The sequence below is a fragment of the Crocodylus siamensis genome, chromosome 15, assembly GCF_052110815.1.
Source record: "Crocodylus siamensis isolate JL-2025a chromosome 15, ASM5211081v1, whole genome shotgun sequence".
Taxonomy (NCBI): domain Eukaryota; kingdom Metazoa; phylum Chordata; order Crocodylia; family Crocodylidae; genus Crocodylus; species Crocodylus siamensis.
The window spans coordinates 24,591,632-24,612,575 of record NC_143409.1 but is presented as its reverse complement, the minus strand read 5'-3'; the positions used below and the strand labels follow the sequence as shown (position 1 = coordinate 24,612,575).

At 42.0% G+C, this 20,944-nt stretch overlaps 1 protein-coding gene across 1 annotated transcript in view; it reads right to left on the bottom strand.

Annotated features, from left to right (window-relative positions):
* The window catches only part of UNC13C (unc-13 homolog C), a 524,308-nt gene that overhangs the window by 213,265 nt on the left and 290,099 nt on the right, over nucleotides 1-20,944 (bottom strand). Inside the window, exon 17 of the mRNA XM_090029216.1 lies at nucleotides 1,757-1,890. Coding sequence (XP_089885342.1) covers nucleotides 1,757-1,890 — 134 coding nt within the window. The remainder of the gene's footprint in view (nucleotides 1-1,756; nucleotides 1,891-20,944) is intronic.

Genomic DNA, 20,944 nt, shown 5'->3' with positions numbered 1-20,944 from the left:
TCTATCCTGCCAAACACTAGGCCAGGTTTACCCCCAACATGCACTTTCATCAGTCCTGCTTGCATGTTATGTGGGGTGTCTGATAGAAAGACCATGACTTGACTATGCTAACTTCTATTTTCATTCCCATTTCAAACATCCTCCTCCCTATCTGCTTCCATTTCACTCTCCACAAAGGATCTTGCTGATTTTTTCTATTAAAACTTAACATAATACTCTCCTCCTCTTTCTCTGGATGGCCCTAATACTCTTCCTTTCCTAGAACACTCTTCTCCTTTTCCATTGTTGCAGCTACAGTAGTTTCTCATATGTTCCACTCCTCCCCTACATTTGCCCCAGTGATGACCTCTCAACCCATCTCCTGATCTCCCATGGTTTCCTCTGCTCCTTTTTCTGTTTCCTAATTTTTCTAACTTCCTTGGCTCCTGACCCTCATAAGATAAGTACACTATCCTTGTTTTGACTGCAGCTTTTGCAGATATACCTGAGCTACCTTTGAATTAACTAGATTAGGCATCTAGTAGTATAACTACAGCTACAAAGAACTCAGCATAAGATGTGAAACCCACATCAGAAACTGAATATATATTTCATCAGTTAGCTGTGGTATTATCTGAGTCATCTAGTGTCAAGTTAGTTTAGGTATGTTCATACAAGCCGTAGTCACAAGACAGACTGCAGTAGATACATGCTCCAAATCACAGAATATGTCATCTGAAATTCTTCCCCTCTAATTTGGCTTTTTCTCTTGTACTCCACTCACTGGCAGAGCTATTACCAAAAGTCTCCAAGGACCTCTTCCAAGCTAAATCTCAGAACCAGTACTCCTATCTTCATTCTGTCAGTCAAGTTTGAGTAATTGAATCGGCATGGGAGAACCAAAAGAGTCATGGAAGCCAAGGGAATATAGAAGTTAGTCGACTGTGTGAAACAAGTTCAATTGTTGTCTTCTACATCATGGGTGACCAACCACCTCTGAATGCAACATCTTGTCTTTCAGCCTTAGGGAGCCCCCGGGGCCATGGCCCTGCATGCTAGATCTAGCACACAGGGTGGCACAGGGTCTGATCCAGCACAGAGAACCTAGAGGAGGCAGTACAAGCCCTGGAGCCCAACCTTTGTCCATGGAGCCTGGTGGAGGTAGCATGGGGGCCTACGGCCCAATCCCTGCACATGGAGCTAGGTGGAGGTGGTGTGGGGCCCCATAAGCAGGACTGGTTGGAGGCATCACAGGGCCCTAGAGCCTGATCCCTGCACATGGAGCTAGGTGGAGGTGGTGTGGGGCCTAGAAGCCCCATGCCAGGGGCAGGTGGATGCAGTTTGTTGCCCAAGAGCTCTGATCCCAGTGTATGGAGCCCAGGGGAGGTGGCACAATCTCAGCAGGTAAGACTGGATAGAGGCAGAGTAGGGTCTGGGGCCCCAATCTCAGCATGGGGGGCTGGGTACAGGCAGCATAGGGATCTGGGCCAAGGCAGAACAATATCCTGGGCCCATACTTGTGTTCAGAGCCAGGTGTGGGCAGTTGGGTTCAGATCTGGGCATGTGGGCCTGATCTTGAGGTGTGGACTCCAATCCAGCCCATCAACTGGCCCCTCACTACTTATGGCTCCAGTACCATTCTGGCATGGGGATCAGACCACAGAGTAGCTCCAGCCCTGACCTGGCCATGTAGCAATTGCTGTAACCTAGTGTATTTCCTCTATTTCACTTAAATCCATTTATTCTTTGAATTACATTTCCAAAGTAATGTACTTACTGGTTCAGGACAGGTGTGTATGCTGTTTTATCCTCATCGATGATGGTAACCATCAGAGTTATGAGCTGGGCCCAAAAATCCAGGTTCTTAGTAGTTGGTCCCTGTTCTTCCCTTGGAACTTCTTGTTTCTTACCCTGCCAATGAGATTTAACATAATTTAGACAGTCTCACTAAGTTATATATTTTTGATTAGGGTCAGGTATTTGACTGTTCAAATAAAGTTTGGTCAACTGACTGGTCATATATCAGTCAAAACTTGAAAAAGATTGCCAATAGGTCCATAAAATATACAGAAAAGCACACATTTTCATTAAGAAATGTGTCAAAAACAATAAAAAATAATATTGGTCAAGAAAACTACAAAAAAATTATTTTTTTGGTAAAATTGCTATAATCATTGACCAGTCAAATATATGCAGTTAATTGACTGGTCAATTGACAATATTGGACTGGTCAGTTGACTGGCTTGCCATCTCTATTTTTATTATATATCATTGTTCAAAACTGAGAGAGCCAGAAAAAGATATATGGTACTATGGTCCCAACTCAGCAAAAGGCATCTATACATAAAGGTTGCCTTTAAATAAGTGTTTATGTTCTTCAGAACTGAGGATGAGTGCATTCTTAAGTCTCTGGTTGAATGGAATGGATTTAAGTGCAAGTAAAGTGCTTTGCTGATACAGAGCCTGTATGTATGTACATCTTTGAAGAGTCAGTATTAAAGAAAGAAACAACAGACAACATCTCTTATTATTAGGGGTGCACCAATAGAGATTTTGGGGGCCGATACCAATAGCCAATTTTTAAGGAGACATATCAGCTGATACCAATCCAATTTCCAATACAGGTTCATGCAGCTGGTAAGTCCATTGTGTTGGAAGGGGAGGGAAGGAGTGTGTGTGGCGGGGGGGCAGATCAATGCCCACCGTGATAAGGGAGAGGCGGGGCATGCACTGCCCAGCTGGGGCAAGGTGTGGCATAGGACAGAGCCATGTCCCATTAAGGAGGCTGTGGCGCCCACCATTGTGCGCACCCCAGCAGGGCATGGGGGGGGGGGTATGCCCCTGGATCTGTGTGGAGTGGGGCAGGGAGGGTTGCAGTTGCAGGCTGGAGCAAGGGCCTGGGCTCAAGGCATGGGCTGAGTTCCTTTTATAGCTGCAGTTATACTACTAGATGCCTAATTTAGCTAATTCAAAGATAGCTCAGGTATATCTGCAGAAACTGCAGTCAAAGCACGGTATAGTTTAAGACACACACCCTTAGAGATGAAGTAAAATGGCATTGTAGCTGAAGAAGAAAATAAAATCATTGTTTTGAATGGGCAGGACTAAAGTATGCACATCTAATGAGTATCAGGAGCCAAGGAGGTTAGAAAAATTAGGGGGAAAAAAAGAGGAAACCATGGGAGATTAGGAGATGCACGCAGGGGCATTTATTGGCCCAATTATTGGCTGCAGTGGGCCAATTTCCGATAAAGCCAATTTTCTTTCTATCGGTATTGATCCGACATCAGACTGGCCTTAACAGTTTGGTTCAGACAAAGTGAAACTAACAGTCACCTTTCTATTCAGGCAAATACAAGAACAGATAATCTCTTTTAACCAAATCAAGAGAGGCTATGTCCAAGACATAAACCTATGTGACAAAGCTGAGCTTTTGGGGATAAAGGGCACCTATACACATGTGCCAGGGTGTGTGTGTGGTGGGGTTAATTAGAGAAGCTCTCGGAAGCCACTCTAATTAACACACCTTCAGTGTCTTGTGTGTCCAGTGTCCCACATTTCATTAAATAGCAGCAGGGGTGCTATAACTAAAAGTTGTTCAACATACGACATGAGATGCTGCAGTATGTTCTGACACATTCTCATCAGAATGTATTGGAGCAGGTATAAAAGACCCTTCCTAAGATCTGGAAAAGAAGCTTCTGAAGAAGTACAGAGCCTGAGATCTTGTCTAAAATCTCTCTCAACTGTACAGTTTTATCAATTAAATACATCACCAAAACCACCTTGTTTCTCTTATATTGTACTAAACACAAATCAAATGAAACTGTGTTAGACAACTTTAATGGCCATGCACTAAATACTTACTCTTAATTGTCATGCTTGCCCAACCATGAATGGTGGTAAAGACAGCATGTTTTTCATACTATCTGTCTTCTATTAACAAAAAATAAATTTAGGCTCATTAATTCTAGTATTAAAGCATAGCTTTTACTAGCTCCTTTGGTCTAAGAAGTAGATTGCAGTAGATACCGCATATCACGACTTTCATTTCTAGACATGTTATGTTTCAAGGAAAATAATTATGTCAGCTGTTTTGAAAGTTTAAGCTTACATACTTTGTACTTCTTATTTTATGGTAGTTGAAATGAACATTGTATTACTTCAAACAGGCCTACTTTATTGTCATAATAAAAATTAATTTAGTGTTATCTTTGCCTCAATTAAATTTTATTTGTTAATGAAGAGTTTGGAAAGGCAAGAGGGAATTTTAACAGTGCACAATTAAAATTATTTTGTGGTCGCCATGGGATACATTAGAAAAGTCTCATTAATCACCTATTGTTCACACAGCTGTACTACAAATGTTACAGTTTCTATGTCTAATGTGATTGAATAAAAGGATATGCGCAGTAGATTTACAATGGGGGATGTGACTAATATCACTTACAGCTTACAGTAATCATGTAAACAAAGGGGCTTTTAAAAAGTGACAAGAGTATTTGAGAGTTACTGTCAACCCAAGGTCTTTCACCTGGTATAGATTACAGCTTCCTTACAAGTACCCTGCATTTGCAATAGCGAAGATGTACTGCTAGCACCTTTTGTAGTAGCTTATTTTATGTTTTTTCTAAGGTGGTATGCAGTTTTGTTATACAAACCCATTTTACAATTAGAAAGTATAGCTGAATGCATTTTTCAAGAAAAATATTTCAAATACACTCACCACATGTGGCTTGAGCAATTATTTTATGTGATGTGAAATCATGTGCCTGAATACAGCAAACAAGCTATGATTTCTGTAAAGTAGAACCACCGTAAAAAGCTGCTTTACATGGGCTGCTTTGGCACAGAAATATGTTGGATGTTTACATCAACCCAACCTTCAAGACATGTTTAAAGTGTTCTCTTATATTTTCATGTTAAAGAGCAAATATTCTCAAACACTCATAGTCATAGATCTTCAATGAGCAAAGAACCAAAGTTACAACTAGTATTCTCTAAGCTCTGAATTAGCAAAATGATGCCATTTCAATAAATGCTGGATAAAGCACCAACAAAACTATTTATGTTGCATTTACAGATCAGTACTCATCTTTGTTTAAATTACTGTCATTGTTATTTTAAAAAGTATTTGTCAGGGATTCAAAGAAACATTTTAAAGAGGAAAAATGATAATACATTTTAAAGCTGCTGTTGGGGATCCAAGTGCCATATCAATGTTCTTGCTTATCTAGTTTAATTTCTATGCTACTCTGCTGAATTCTTTGCTTTGGTGATGAAAACTCAACCTTAGCCTATCGTTAACAGTAAAGGAGAATGCTGTCTCATTAAGTGGGATAACAAGTTATGTTTTTCTTTCTGTGCTCTCAGAAAACTTTTATTGGCTGTAATTTTGTTACTGCCAAGACAGAAAAAACGTGGTACTTTATTACTTCTTCCACATTAGAAAATAATATCAAGTGGATTTTATTTGCCTGATACAATACAGTAAGGGTATGTACAGAAGTTACACATAGAAGTTAGGGCAAAAAATGGGTTCCCAATCTAAGTTAGTTCACCCACACATGCAGTCCTTATACTTAGATCTCTCATTAAGTCAATTTATGTGTCAAGGTGCTAAGCTGTACAGGGCTTCCCCAGAGGTTAGATTGGGCAAAAAATGGCCAACCTAATCTAGCTTTGTTCATCTGAGAGGTGCACTAATTAAATCGGGCATGTGTTAGACCAATCTACCAAATGTCCATACATGTTTGGATTGCAGCCCAGGGGGCTGGGAAAGCCCACATGCTCATTCCAGCACCAGAGCTATGCTTTTCCTACTTCCCTACCCCTAAGGGTCCCTTGACCCTCCTCCCCACCATCAGATGGAAATGCCCCTAACCAACTGTGCCTCATGAATCTTTTATCTCCTCCCAATCCTACCAAACTTCCTCCAATCCTGCAAACCACCCCTAGAGCCAGGAGGCTGATCACTGGTGCCAGGAGCCTGACCTAAATAAGCTGGGGTGGAGGAAGGGGTGGGTAGGAGACTAGTGGCTCTATGAGGTGAGATTTGGGAGACTAGCAGGTCTGTGAGGGATGGTGGGATTTGGGGGGCTAATAAGTTCATGGGGGGCTTTGGTAGGATTGGAGAGCTAGTAGGTCTGTAGGGGGGGACTGGTAGAATGTGATGCTAGTGAGTCTGTAGGTGGTTGGTGAGGTCAGGGTGGGAGATGGCTTGATAGGATTAGAGAGGCTGCCCCCGCGCAACTGGCCCCCCATCCCCTCATGCCTAAACAGCCAACTCCCCCTGAGGACCATATTCTCAAACTAACTTCCTCTCCCCCTGGACCTGCTAGTTTCTCGAGCCTGCTAAGCCCCGCCCCCCCCCCCGGGCACTACTCCTCTGACCCTATCCACCCCTTCCCCCGCCCCAACTTATCTTAGATTGGGCTCCCAGCACAAGGAAATGTCTGTGAAACTAACTTATGATCTATAATCATATAGATGTAAGTAAGCCACGTGATTTAGGAATATCTTTACTGTTCTGTAATTAATTCACAAAGAGGAGGATTCAAATGAGGAATCACTGTGTTAGATCAGGTAGCCATTTTTTACCCAAGCTAATGTCCCAAATTTCTAAGTGCAAGGTCTGTACATATCCTAAGGGACTACATAGTAGTTGTGGGAGATGCCTTTTAGAATGTCAAGATTAGATTTTGTTTGTACATGAGCAGTAGCTGCATAAAGAAGGTTTACATAATTAGTCTACAAAAGAAAATGGCTGGAGAATAAAAAAGCTAACTACATAGTCTTAAGATTAATAATAGGAAATCTATACAACTAAATTAAAACCAAAGTTTTAACACTCTTTTACAAAATTTCTTTAGTAAATGTAAACTATTTACATGAAAAGGAAGTGTATCTTTTTACAATATATATTACTGGTAAATAAGACATAGTCAACTTCAGGTAGGAGACTTTGTTTCATTTGTATTTCTAGCATCAGCCCAATATTAAAGTACTAGTGTATGAATCAACACATGCATAGCATTTTATAAGATAGCATAGTTACTGAAATACATTCTTTCCATCAGCTTTAAAAGGCTGAAAAGAACATAAATTCTAAAAGAAATCAAAAGATGGCAACATCACTGGTCATAGATACACTGTGCATGGTTCAGTAACTTTTTCAGAAGAAAGTCCTCTAAAATTACCAACCTTTCATTTTTAGGAAGATGTACTTTCTTAAATTAGTTTTAAACCACAGATCTCCAATGTGCTAAGCAGCAGAAGACATTTATTTTGAGTATATCTATAAACCCCATAATCAGAGTCCATCAATTAGCAGAATTTAGTTTCATTAGGACACACCAATGCCAATAATATTTTCTGTAAAGTGACAGGACATTATATATACAAACAGGAAGGAGGAATGTCAAAGAATATTTCATAAAATTATATCAAAAGCATCATGATACATTGATTTAAGGCATAGTGGTGGTATCAGAACCCAACTAAAATAACTAACAGTAACAGCAGTCCTCTCACTGTTGAGGCATGGGGTGCCACAGCAAACTTGGGTTGATACTTTATTGTGACTTGATTATTTCAGGCAAGGGAAGTTTGATGTGCTTCAGTTCTACACATATCTTTCAGGTAAAATCAAAAGCAGCTGTAGGCCCACACTGGACCCATGTTTTTCATCCACATATCTGTTTATAACAGCAAATTTAAAATACTCTTTTGTCCACATTATCAGCACCATAAAATGCTAATTTGAACCAGCTATTAAGGCTGTGTGAAGCTTCAGGTACTGATTCAATTTGGAGGAGATCTGGCCCGATTCAGTAGCTGAATCTCTGACTCCAAATTAAATCAGGGGACCAATAAAAAGGTCTGAATTGATTCAAAGTTCTCTGAATTTTTGGAAAAGATTTGGAGAGCTTTAATGATTTGGGCACTGCCTGCTGGCTGCAGCAGGGAGCTGCAGCTGGACTTGGAGCTGGTAAGTAGAGGCCAGGAGAGGGAGGACTGGAGGAGGGGGGAGGGGACTATGGGGGACCCCTGCCAGGCCCATCCCCTGCATGCTCCCGCATCCCCCAGCCCCCCCAATGGCTACCCTGCCTGCCCCAGCTCTCAGTGTTCTAAAACAAAAGCCCCAACTCACCGGATGCTGCCAAGTGGGGAGGCAATCCCTGCTGCCCCCCACTGTCCCATACTGCATGGGGGGCTCTGTCACAAGCCCCCTGACTCTCCCTCCACACCCCCCAGAGCTGCTCCACCTGCCCAGCCCATTAAGAAAAAAACCCTGAAAACCTGAAACACCCCCTGAAACACACTCACCAGCTCCTGCAGCAGCCTCGGGGCTTTGGAGGGCTCATGGAAGAGCACCACATGGTGCGGGGCAGCAGAGGGCAGCGGGGAATGCCCCTCATTGGGCAGGAATGAGTGAGTGAAGGGTTTTTTTGTTTTGTTTTTTTTTTCCTTAAAGTGCTGGGCAGGTGAGGCAGCCATGGGGGCGGGGCTGGGACAATGGGTGGGGGTCGGGAGTCTTGTGCAGAGCTCCCCATGCAGTCTGGGGCAGTGGGGATTGCCCTCTCCCCCTGCCTGGCAGCCCCCAGTAAGTTGGGGCTTTTTTCTTTTAAAGTGCCGGGAGCTGGGCCAGGTGGGGCAGCCATTACCAGGGATGGGACAGCGTGCAGGAGATGGGCCTCTGTGATTCAGAGATTCAGCAGCAGTCAAATCTCTGAATCAGATTCTGCTGAGTCAATTTGGGACAGTGAATCAAATCACTGAATTGAACTGCTGTCCCCTGAATTGGCCGAATCTGAATCCGAAGCAAATACTAGCTGCTTCACAGCCCTACCACCTAGCGATAAAACATGGAAGGGCAAACCCTATTGTAAATGGTATATACTGATATGTTTTCCATGCCATGAAACACCTTGAAAAACCCTGCATTACACCAAATAGTTTTGGGTCTACAATGGGATTGATTTAAGTTATCAGGAAATTAATGCCAATATTCAAGGGCTGGTAATGTTTAGGAGCAGTGGGTCAAAATAATACCACCTGCTCTGTGCCAGGCTGATGCTTCTGAACCAGCCACTTCTTCTTCTGGCCACTTCTGTGCATGTACCCCCTGTCATAGCAGAAGCCTCCTGTTGCCAACATCTGGTCTTTGCAGGCTGGATTAAAATCACTGCCTGGGCTGGATCTGGCCTATGGGCCATAGATTACCATCCCCTGCCAAAGTTCAATTTGAAATCCATTTCCTTTCTTACTCTTCAAAAAAGCTTTTTATCACTGTCACCTAACTCCAGTACAACATAGCATAAAGGTACTGCATATTGAGTACTGTACTGAAAGGTACAGATTTCTAATGAAATTGTCTACAAAACTTTACAAACCAAACTGTAGGGATTCCATATTCACACCTAAAATCCAGAAGACATTATTACTGTGTACACTCAAGTCCCCAGATCTGAACATTGCTTCCATAACTATCTTGTTAGCTTTAGAGCCAACACTTCTGATTTAAAACTAAGCTTGTGTCCAGAAAGTTTCCTCAAGGGGTCATAAATATACTTAAATATACATTGTAGACATTTATAGTGCATTCTTCAAATATTGTGCATTAATAACAGTGGGTACATCTACACATGCATTTTACTGGACGCATTTACCTATGACACTACATTGCTGTACCAACGCACTATGGCAACATAGCATCCACAAGCAAAACCCATGACACCACAGCTACGTTGCCATAGTGACATACTTCCCCATTATAGTGAATCACTATGCCGATGTAGTGCCTAAAAATAACTGTGCATGGTGCAGACAGCGCAGTACTGGCTGATACTGTACAACATGTACTACAAGTACTGTACTGTACAACGAGTACTGTACAACATGATACTGTACTAAATGGCATAACAATGCAGTAACAATGGCGCCATAGCGGCACGTGTAAACATACCCACTGAGGAGCTGACTAATTAGCCCCAAAGTAAAGCGTCACTGTCTACATGTGTGCCAGTATTAGGGCACAGTAAATTAATTGACTTCATTGTAAGATAGTACTGGCAGGGACGGTGTTTTCTTGTGGAGCAGTTACTTACTCTACCAAAACACACATTTAGATGGAGATGGGCTGGCTGGGGCATAGGGGTGCTAAAGTGCAGAAGCTGCCTGCAACATGGATCTTTATCACTCTTGAGGCACCAGCCAGCCCCTCTGCCACCTGATACCACCACCCACAGCCTGGGGCTGACCTCCCAAGCCTGCTGTCAGTCTGGGGCTGCTCCGCCCTGGCTCAAAATGCTGCTGTCCAAGGAGCATGTGCAGATACTATACCTAGGAGCAGTTAATTCCAGTGCAAATCATGCGGGAGTTTATGTTATCATCTTAATTGCCTGTGTAGATGCATCTACTATGTATTAATTCTTGGTCATTAGGTACAATTTTAAGATTGCACAAGTGGCAGTGACCTTGTAAGTCAACTGCCTATAAACACAAGTAGTGCCTATTATTGTATAAAGAGATTAATTGGAGCCTTGAAAAATGTTATTTGCAACATATTAAACAGAGGTGAAATCCTGCTTCGATTGAGGTCAATAGCAAATTCACATTGTCTTCAAATGGGCAGTTTTTCACATGTTTTTGAGAGGATTAACACAACCCCCTTGATTAAAGTGATCTCTCAATATTGCAGTCAATAACAAGTGGAATGCTAAAACTTACTGACATTTTTCTTGAAATTTTAACAGTTTTGACATTTTATCATTTTTCATTTCCCTGTTTTTGAGTAACTCTTGTATTCATTATCAAGCATAGTTAAAAGGACTTAACATTAGGAAGATAATGCTTCATTGTAAGGATATGTCAGAAAGAGTCCCAATTTTGTTCAAATTATCTTAATTTACTTCTGGCCTTTTTTTAAATTCAACCAATTAATAATTCAAGAGTATTTCTTCATTATTGTAGCAGGGCACTAAGATGCCTGCTACTCGAAGAGCAGGAATGGCCACCAGGTGCCAGTTGCCAGGGCAACCAGGAGGAGCTAGGGGCCCACAGCTGACCGGAAGGGGCAGGGCTGACTTCTATAAAGCACAGGCTGGAGGCCGAGAGCAAGGTTCTTGGCTGGCAGCCAAGGAAAAAGGAGTGCTGTCTGACTAAGCAAAGGGGAAAGGCCTGAATGCGAGCAGTTGGTTATGCTAATGAAGGATGGAGTACCCAGGGAGAGTGACTCAAAGGAGGTTAGCCGAGTAGTTTAGCTTTGTGTTATAGCCCAGGGGCTTGTGTTATTGTTTTGTTGTTGTTGTAAGACCGGAGGACCGGGTGAGGCTATTAGGGGTTGGAGGAGGCCTCATAGGGGCTCCATGGTAGTGTGGGGACCCCGGCACCAGAGAGTGCACAGCAAGTGGGCGTGCACTGACCCCAGTCCCAAGAAGTGGAGTGGAGAATTGGAGGCCAGGTAAGGCTGAGGCCACCTGAGCCCAGCAGGGGGTCGAGACCCCAAGGAGGAGAGTCGGGGCCAGGAATGGCTACAACCACCTGAGCCCCAAGGCTGTGGTAACCCCAGAGCAAAGGGGGCAGCGCAAGGAGGCCCCAGAGCAAAGGGGGTAGCCAGCCAAGCCAGAGCACCTGTGGGGCGCAGTTGAGAGACAAGGGCTGCGGAGAGCCCGAGTGCCAGAAGGTGCGGTGAGAGATGAGGGCCATGGAGAGCCTGAGCACCGGAGAGGGCGCAGAGAGCGAGACTGACTGAACAACGTCCAGTACATCCACGAGGCTTGGGGCGTGGTACAGGGATGTTTGGAGCCACGCAGATCTCATAAGGCTGGGGTGCACCTGAACCCCATCCCAGAATACGGGCTCAGTATAGGACCGGAGAACCATGACCAGGAAGACTAAAGGTAGTCTCCCTATAGTTCACATAAGACCAAAGACGCAGCAGGCGAGACTGAGAGGTGCAGATAGGCAGCTTGGTGTGGCATAGAGGGTAACTAAGGGGGAGTACAGCGACCCCGAGTTCCCATCCTGTCACAATTGTCTATTTTTAAAGATTATTATATACTGTAACATAAGAATAATTTCTTGGGATAAATGGATATTTATAAAAATTTTTATAATGAGTTTTATCCAGGGGCACAGATAGTGTTGTTCAACTAGAGTTGATACACTTGATACAAAAATACCATTTGAGATGTTATGACCCACATTATGCAAAATATCAAATAGTGTATTTATTAGGTGACTATAATGTTCCTTTTATTTTCTGAAAGATCTATGACTATTATTCTTGCCACCACTGAAATTGCAAAAGAAAGATCTCTGTATCACATAACATACATCAGCAAATAGGAACCTCATATTAAATTATTTTCGTCTCAGTTTCCATGTATTGATGTAGACTGTAAGCCAAATTTCCAAGTTAATCAAATATGATAAATACAACAATAGAACATAGAAATGTCATGATACATAGCTATGAAGAACAATTTTTGGTGTGCTTTTTTAAAGAGACAAAATATTTTCTATAATTTTTAAGAGCTGCTATTATTTGGAATTGGTTTGTGAATTAACAGGAAAAAAGACTCAATATTTTGCACCTTTATAAGCAAATACATTTTGCAATTTAGGGAACTGGCTTGGAAAGTAATCGGAGCTGTGGTTTAAAGTAGGATTAAAATCTACAGCTGTAATTCTGAGAGACATTTGTACTGGCTGAAGTGAGAACCCCTAACCTTTCAACTTCTTTCTTCAATGACTTTCAGTGGATTTTCTATTTTATTGGACAAAATGTTTTCTATAATGTAAGTAAAATAATAACAGGCAAAATTCTGATTCATTTGAAGTCACTGCAGACATTTAACATAGGCTGGACTTTGACATGTAAACATTGTCCCATGTTGTAGCACTGTTGAAGTGCACTGCATCTTGGATAATACCGCAAGGCAAGCCCGTATATTATGATTAGACATTGCTGAACTTGCCTGTTACCTCTCAGCTGTGTGTTTTTGGGGAACCCTGGCACAGTACGCAGCCTGTCTGACTTACAAAGAACTCACCTCCTCCTCACCTCTGCCTGAATAAGAATTGATTACAGGAAGGACTTACAAAAGACAATGAAGTTGCAGTAGGAGATGCATCTAAAGCCCTCCAGACAAGGTTGATAAGAGTGAAGCAACTTCCCTGGTCTCATTTGCATCAGAGATGGAACTGGATGACAACACATTTAAATGGGAGATGGGACAGGGAGGCACCTTCATTAGCATTCAGGATGGAAAACAGAGATTCCAAGGCAAGGACCACTGAATTCTGGGACCAGAGAAGCAGGGGAGCACTGCATGATGGAGGATCCCTGCTCCAAAATGCTAATCAATCCACATTTACACACACCCATCTCAGTATTTATCAGAGCAATTCTAATCATGACTCTTTTATTATACCCAAAACACTGAATCTGCCTGTCTGTATTGTGAGTGCCCTCAGAGTTATGCCATCCATAGCCAGGAGTGATTAGTTCCTATTATCCAGCATATGAGTCATTGTTTACCCATAAAGTAACCTGGTGTTCTCCCTTGAGCCATTGTTAGTTCTCTACAAAAACCCCTACCCAAGGTCAAGTTTCTGTCTGGTGCTTGGATCCAAAAGCTACACCAGTTCCACTCTTTTTCTGCCTGGAATCCCTCCATTGATCATGCTGAGGACTCTGCCAATCTGCAAGTTCCAACAAACACCTGGGAACCTCGACTGGTTCAAGCTTCTCTGAGTGGTGAAATCCCAACTCTCCCTCTCTCTCTCTCTCTCTCCCCCCTCATTCTCTGGCTCTAGGAACCTGGCTTGTACTCTCTTACTCCAGGCACAGCTTTCTAAACCTGACTTTTGCTAATCAAACGTGAGCTAGACTTCCCCAAATACCTAATTGAAACTATGTAATATTGTTACTGTTTTATTTGTTTCTCTTGTATGGCTATTACTACTGGTATGATCATAAGTTCATATACCTGGCAATAAATAACTTTTATGATCAAGCTGGTTGCTATACTTTTTCTCTGAACCTCACTTACTCTTTCTTCCCCTTGACTTCTCCAGTTGCTCTGCAGCAATGCTTCTTTTACCTAAGCCAAAGATTCCTTTAATGCCCAATACTACAGTTGCATCTGCTTATCAGGGGAGTTACTACTAGGACCATTGTAACAAGAGATTGGGATGTGCTGAGTTTTGAGGTGCATGAGGGTGTCAGCCTATCAATGCTGAATAATCTGGCCTGGCTCAGGCATGTCCTGTTAACCTGTGTGCGTGTATGGGCATATATGTGTTTGACTGATTTGGTGGTTGGAGGAACCCAGCCTCACTGAATCTGAGTCCTGTGAGATATCTCCATAGGAGGTGAGGACTCACAGAAGGGAGAGATACAGCTCCATATAGAAACACAAGTAACACAAGCAGCACATTGATAGAATTACAGAGACTCCAGAAATGTATCCCTAATAAATGAGCATGCCCCAAAATGATGGGCAAATCTGGTAACATGCCTGGTTAAGTTACAATATTCAGCGGATTGTACTCAGGTGTCTAAACCAGTGATTTCAAGGCCTAATCCATTAAGGACCATGTCTATGGCAATTTTCAAGCTTCAGCTGGCATTACTATAGATCAGGGTTTCATAACATTTGTGCAGCCAAAGGCACATTCAAATTTAAAAGAAAAATCAGCGGGCACCAATATGACAGCATTTTTTGTTGGAATAATGATTTTTAATGATTGTGAAAATGTGCATGGGCACCTGAATAAACTTCAGGGGAGGGGGGTACCATGGTGCCTGTGGACATCATGCTGGGAACCGATGCTATAGATCCTTCTTAAATAGTAAGGTTAGAATGTCCTGTCCATGTCAAACTCAGAAATCTTAAGGCAGAGGTTGGCAATGTTTTTGGACAGAGAGCCAAAAACATCTGTAACCTCAACTAGTAAGATGTTGGCATGTCAGGGATGGATGGTGGAGGAATGGTGAGGGGCCCAATCTTGTTGTGGAAGCACAGCCCTGGCCTCTTCCCCAAGGCATGTGTGCCAAGCAAAATGTCTTTGCATGCCACGTTCTTGCATGCATGCCAGGGGTCACCTACCCCTACTTTAAGGGATTTAATCTAAACTTTCCAGGACAAATACCTACCTCTAAGCTTGAAAAAAGGTGGGAGGTGAAAATGGGAAATTCTTACTCTGTGAGTGAGTGATTACCAATTGGAGTAAAGGCTACATAGTTATCTATTGAAAATTTCAGAAAATTAACCCTTTAAAAAGAGAAGAGAATAGAACGGAACCTGATTTGCAACCTTGAATCATGTTACATATTATAGATCAACAGCCTAGATATATAGCCCAAATGTCTCAGATAATATCATTTTAAAGAGTGTTGTTGCATTTTCAAAGTAAATCAACATCAACTTTTGTGGGGACCAACATATCTGAGAGTCTGGAAATGTCACTATTAACAAACAGCTAGAGAGGCTGGAGTTGTATCAAACTCACTGTAAGGTTGGAGTGTTGCTATAGCTTTGACGGTACAGGAAATATACAAGAGACAAGAATGTCTTTTGTTTAACTAATGATTCAATTAGGAGAGACATTAAATGAACATAAAGTGCCCTTCCCTTCCTAGGTAGACTGTCCAAAAGCTTTTTTCCCTCAACTATATAGTTATTCTGATAAAAGATATCACCAAAAACAATCTTGCCTCTCGTCAAGTTGACTGTATTTTTTGAATAATGTAGGAAAAGGCACTTTTAATAATATAAAAGGATATACCTCTGTTCAGGGGTGGACTTAGGGGTGGATTTAAAGGTGGAGGAGGGAAGTACGGTATTACAGTTGCACTTTTCTTTGATTTCTGCTTGAGCAAAACTTTTAAACTAACTCCCTTTTCAGGCAGGCTGCTGGAATCAACTGATTTCATGGCTCATTAGGTTATCCATGATTCTCTCTCTCATTTTCTAATAGTCTTGATCTTCCACTATTCAAACTATCCTTTCCCCTGCAATGTTGCTGTCTGTTTGCCATTCTAGGTAATGTCTCTTTTCTGTTTTACAGCATGGAAAGTTTTTTTTAGCTCCAGCTAAAAACCTTCACTCAGGTGTAGTACTATTCACTCAGGTGTAGAAATGACTGGCAGTGAAATATTAGAGGTGCTGTCAACATGCTTAAGAAGACTAGATTCTGTTTTGTGAATTTGAGTGAGAGGTACATTTAACCATAATGACTACAGGGCTAATTACAGTCTCTTACTATTTTGACTATGTTTGCCTTTCTGTGAGTTTTTAAATGTGATATATAATCAAGCAAATTAATGCACATTCCAATAGTTATATTTGTGTTTGCTTTGATCAGAAGCTGAACAAGGTAACTCTATGCCACTAGCATATTAGTAAAGGTTCTAGTTTCTCTAACTGGATAAAAATACGTTTTGTGTTATATGTGGTTATGCACTATATCACCTTTAACCCTCTTTTTAAAATCTTAGATGCTCCCATGTGTCTGTTATTCATTTCTAATTTGGGAATGATTAGCTTTAATTGTTAATAGTTTTTAATCTGTAGAAGGAGAGGATATTCCATTTGAGTTCTTAATTTTTTTTTCCGTTTTGAAGAATGAAGTCAGCTATATTGTCTTACTATTTTTTTAGTTTATTTCTCAAGTTTTACTCCTCCCCAGAAATTTTCAAAAATACATAGAGAAATTCTGTTGAAGCAGCTTTTGTCCTGGCCAAGGACTGAACTCTTCCTCGATAGATACACTAGCAACTATATTGGGACCAGTAACACCTGATTATTTTTCAGCTTTGAAAGAGAAAATAAATAGTAATATCTGGTGCCTTCTTCCTCAATACCTACTGAAAAATATGGACTAGTGAGTTCAGAATATTCACTAAAAAAGGAGAAATGCTGTTTGGTCAGAACATGCTACCTTCCAAATTCCTCAAACAGCCCTAATGTCTATGAAATTTTTGAAATCTTTGAAATGGTTCTCCTCATTTCCACAAGGACACTCAGGGAGTAAAGTACTGATCAACAGGAGCCAATGCCAGCCTATAATTCTGTTATTTCTGACAAGAGTCATTTCTAATTGAGCCTCATAAGCATGTAAATTGCATAAGTACACTGGAGTAACCCCTCCCCCCCATAAGGTATGAATAGGGCCCTGAAATCACAGCTTCATGATTTTCATGGAAACCATGAAAAATGGCAGTTTTCATGATCTTCACAAAAATGGTGTTTTCCATGATTTTGTGTGGAATCACTTGAAAAAATAAAAGCTTAACAGAATACAAAGGAAGTGCAGCAATCCATTGCAGCCATAGAGCACATAGTTTGAGAGAGAGTTACTGAGAGGCTGAGGCTTAGCATGTAGAGTCAGTGATGATGTAAGTCAGGAAGTGAAAGAGTTTTGGCCCCTTCTTTTAAGAAGCCATATGTAATACTGCAGCAATGCTGCAGTCTGAAGATGAGTGATTGGCTTCTTGGCCAATCAGTGGTGAGAGGCGGGTCTCAGGGGTTCTTTGACCAATCTGCAGCAAGGGGTGGGGGGGACCTTGCTGCAAAAGGACGAAAGATCTGCTGTGTGCAGCATCAGTGGTCTATGAAAATCTCTTCATCTCACCATGATTTAGGTAGGTCTGTAGGTATGAGTTTGGTGGGAGAATCCTGAAATCTGGGTAAGATTCCCCATATGTTCTGCAGTCAGAAACTCTGAAACACTGTTTGCAGAGATGGACATATTGTTGCTGAAATCACTGCAAGCAGAGAAGTCAACAGAAAAAGAAATGATTTTGGCTCCAGTTCTATTATTAACAGAAGGGAAAGAAAATTATCTTTGCCAAGGAAAAAGGGCCATGAATTTGCCAGGGAAAAAGTCACAAAACAAGAATTTTCATTTCCAAACTCAAAAGAATGGTAAAGGGAGTCACATACCAATGGGGAGGAAACCAACATAGAAAAGGGAGGAAAGAAAAAAGGAAAGAGGAAGACAAAAGCAGTCAAGAGTAACTTTTTAGCTTTAATTAAATAGTCCTCATCCTTCTGTCTGCCTGTGCCTTTGCTCCAACACTCATGGGTCATTAATGCACAAGGTCTAAGAGAGGAGGCTCCTAGTGTGTCAGCAATGCTCTACCACTGGAGTATGCTTTGTTCTACCCTGAAAATGTCTTTGTTTCATTCACTTTGAGAACATGGGGGAAAAAAAACTTTAATATTGGTTTCTTTTTCTTGAGACCTATATCTAAACTGAAAGCTGTCTACAAGACACAAACCAAAAGATTCAGAGCACCACCATGGCCCCATTTTTTTTTATAAGAGAAACATTTATATTCTTCCTACTTATGAAATCTGCAACATGTGGAATTTAATAAGTCAATCATTGCTGGTCTATTACTTTTAATGGAACAACTTTAATTTTATGGCCCTAAAAGTATTTGTAGGTTACTACAGAACAGTTTAAAGGACTACGCTATAGTTTAAATACTGTTACTTGTTAGAGGTAAAATTGAAGTTTTATTTCCTAAAGAATTAACAGTTTTTACCAATCATATATTATAGCACCAAAATAAATTAGAGTTTTTGCATCTAAAGTACAGAAGGACAGCTCTCCTTAACTCTGTAATACCATATAAATACTTGATAACATTTCACCAGTCAGCACATTCCTAGATGCCAAGCAGCAAAAGAACACTCACTGCTCTTAAAGGTCTCATGTGATTACCACAGGCGTGGTAATTACAAGCATGAGTTAGGCATTCATAAATATATTCACAATTCTGAACATTCGGGTCTGTGTATCCAGAAATGGACTATTTACATAGAGGGAAGGGAGAGATGTAATGGGGTCACACACTTTTAGCATCAAATTGCCATCAAATGTGTGATTATAGCATGGGTAGATATTAGGGCTGTGCAAAGCTTTGGGTGCACTCACTTTGGAGGAGATTCGGTGGCCGAATCGCCAAATCCAAATAGAATCAAGAGACCAATAAAAAGGTCTGAATTGAGTCAAAGCTCTCTAAATGGATTCGGAAAAGATTCGGAGACCTGCGGAGACTGGGCAGTCCCTGCTCACTGCTGCAGGGAGCTGGACCTGGACTCCATGCTGGTAAAAAGGGGGCAGGGGAGGGGGGCCTGCAGGTGAGGGGAGGGGACCATGGGGAAACCCCCACCAGGCCCCATCCCCTGCCTGCTTCCCTAGCCCCCCCTGAGTGCCTCAACCACCTCCCACTCTCCCAGCCACACCCCCTCATGTCTGTCCTGCACAGCCCCATCTCCCAGCTCTTCAAAAAAAAAAAAAAGCCCCCATTCACCGACTGCTGCCAGGCAGTGGGGGGGATCCCCACTGCCCCACACTTAAAGATATTTGTTATAAGACTGAATGACCTGCAAGCCCTCAGAAAGCCAACTTCTGTCCGACTTGGTCACTTGTGAAAACAACCCTAAACAGTGAGGAAAGACGCATGCTACTATTCACTTTATTCAGTTTAGTTTCTCCAGCTTTCTCTAGTGATAAGAACATTAGTGAAGTCCCCTCTTCCTACCTTCAAGGTTGAACTTTTACAGCTTTTGTTATTTTCTCCTCTACCTGATCTCTCCTGCCAGCAGATGATGAGCTGCTCTCTGCTTTCAAACCAGTCATTTTGGACAAGCTTCTTACAGGCAATTTTATCTGTAAGAATCTGTCTGCAGTGTTTCCATTCATTCTTCCCAGGGGAGAGAAGCCTCTGAACTGAGGGTCTAAAAGCACAGCAGAAACATATCCCTTCTACTGCCTTAATGCACTTTATCAAAGATTTCCGTGTTATTGTGGCTAACATGATGCCCATCAAGCATACTGCAGAAATATAATGAAAGGCTTCAAAGTGCCCATTGTGTTCCAGATTTGAAGAATGGTTGATCCTTTTTCAGTGTCTCTAATGCATGGTTTACATATCTTTAGTATTACAGATTATAAATTGTGTTTACTTTGGAAACTAATCACCAAAAAGTTCCATTTTCAAAAGTGGCTTTTAGGGATACTTTTATGTGTGCCCCAATGTGTTCTGGTTCTGATTAATTGAGTCTGCTGGGCTAAAGACATGCATTAAACATAAGCCAGTTTAAGTGATCAGAAGCTGGTTTAAACCTGTAACAGAACAGATGTTCAGTGCACATAAACCAGTCTGAGAATGGCTGAAACTGGTTTGAGATAAACCTGGTTGAATATAGTATCAGACTTAACTGATTTGGGTCCAACTGGTTTATGCAATATCTGTCCCAGATTCCTTCCTGGTTTAAGATAAACCAGACATCCCCAGCATCCCAGCATGCTCTCTGGACTGGGAGGGGTGCTCTGTTCTACAGCAGGGCTGGCCCCTCCCCTCTGCTCCCTGGCTGCAGCTCCTCCTCTCCTCCTCACCACTCTCTGCTGAACAGGAATTCCCCCCTCCCCTCTGCCTTGCTGAGGAGGTCTCTGTGTATTAGCTAGCAGAGCACATGCTGGCTATGGTCCATGCTGAACCAACAGCTAGAATCAACAGGCAGAATCAACAAGTAGCTGGTAATGCCGCTCCACTGTTTTCTTAGTTGTGTGATAAACACTGTTATCAATTCCCTGCTGGGCTAATCACAGCGTCCTGTGAGAGCCTGGCCACACTCCCCTCAGCTCCATTCTGTGGAAGGTAGGAATGGCTGCTCTACCACTTTCCAGCTTCTAGCCTATGCCACTGTAGGTATGTGCCTGCATTTCTGGGATGTCTGTTCAGTTACAAAACTGATTTAGCCTAGCCAGGTTAAACTAACCTGCAAAGATAGAATCAATTCAGGCTCAGGCTTTTTGAATGTCTGTCCCTAGCCCTGGACCATACTAATCAGAATGCTCCAGTTTGCTGCAGCATCTCATGTATTCGGCATCCCTATGTTTCAAAATGGCAGTGGGGGCACTTTAACAACAGCTCATC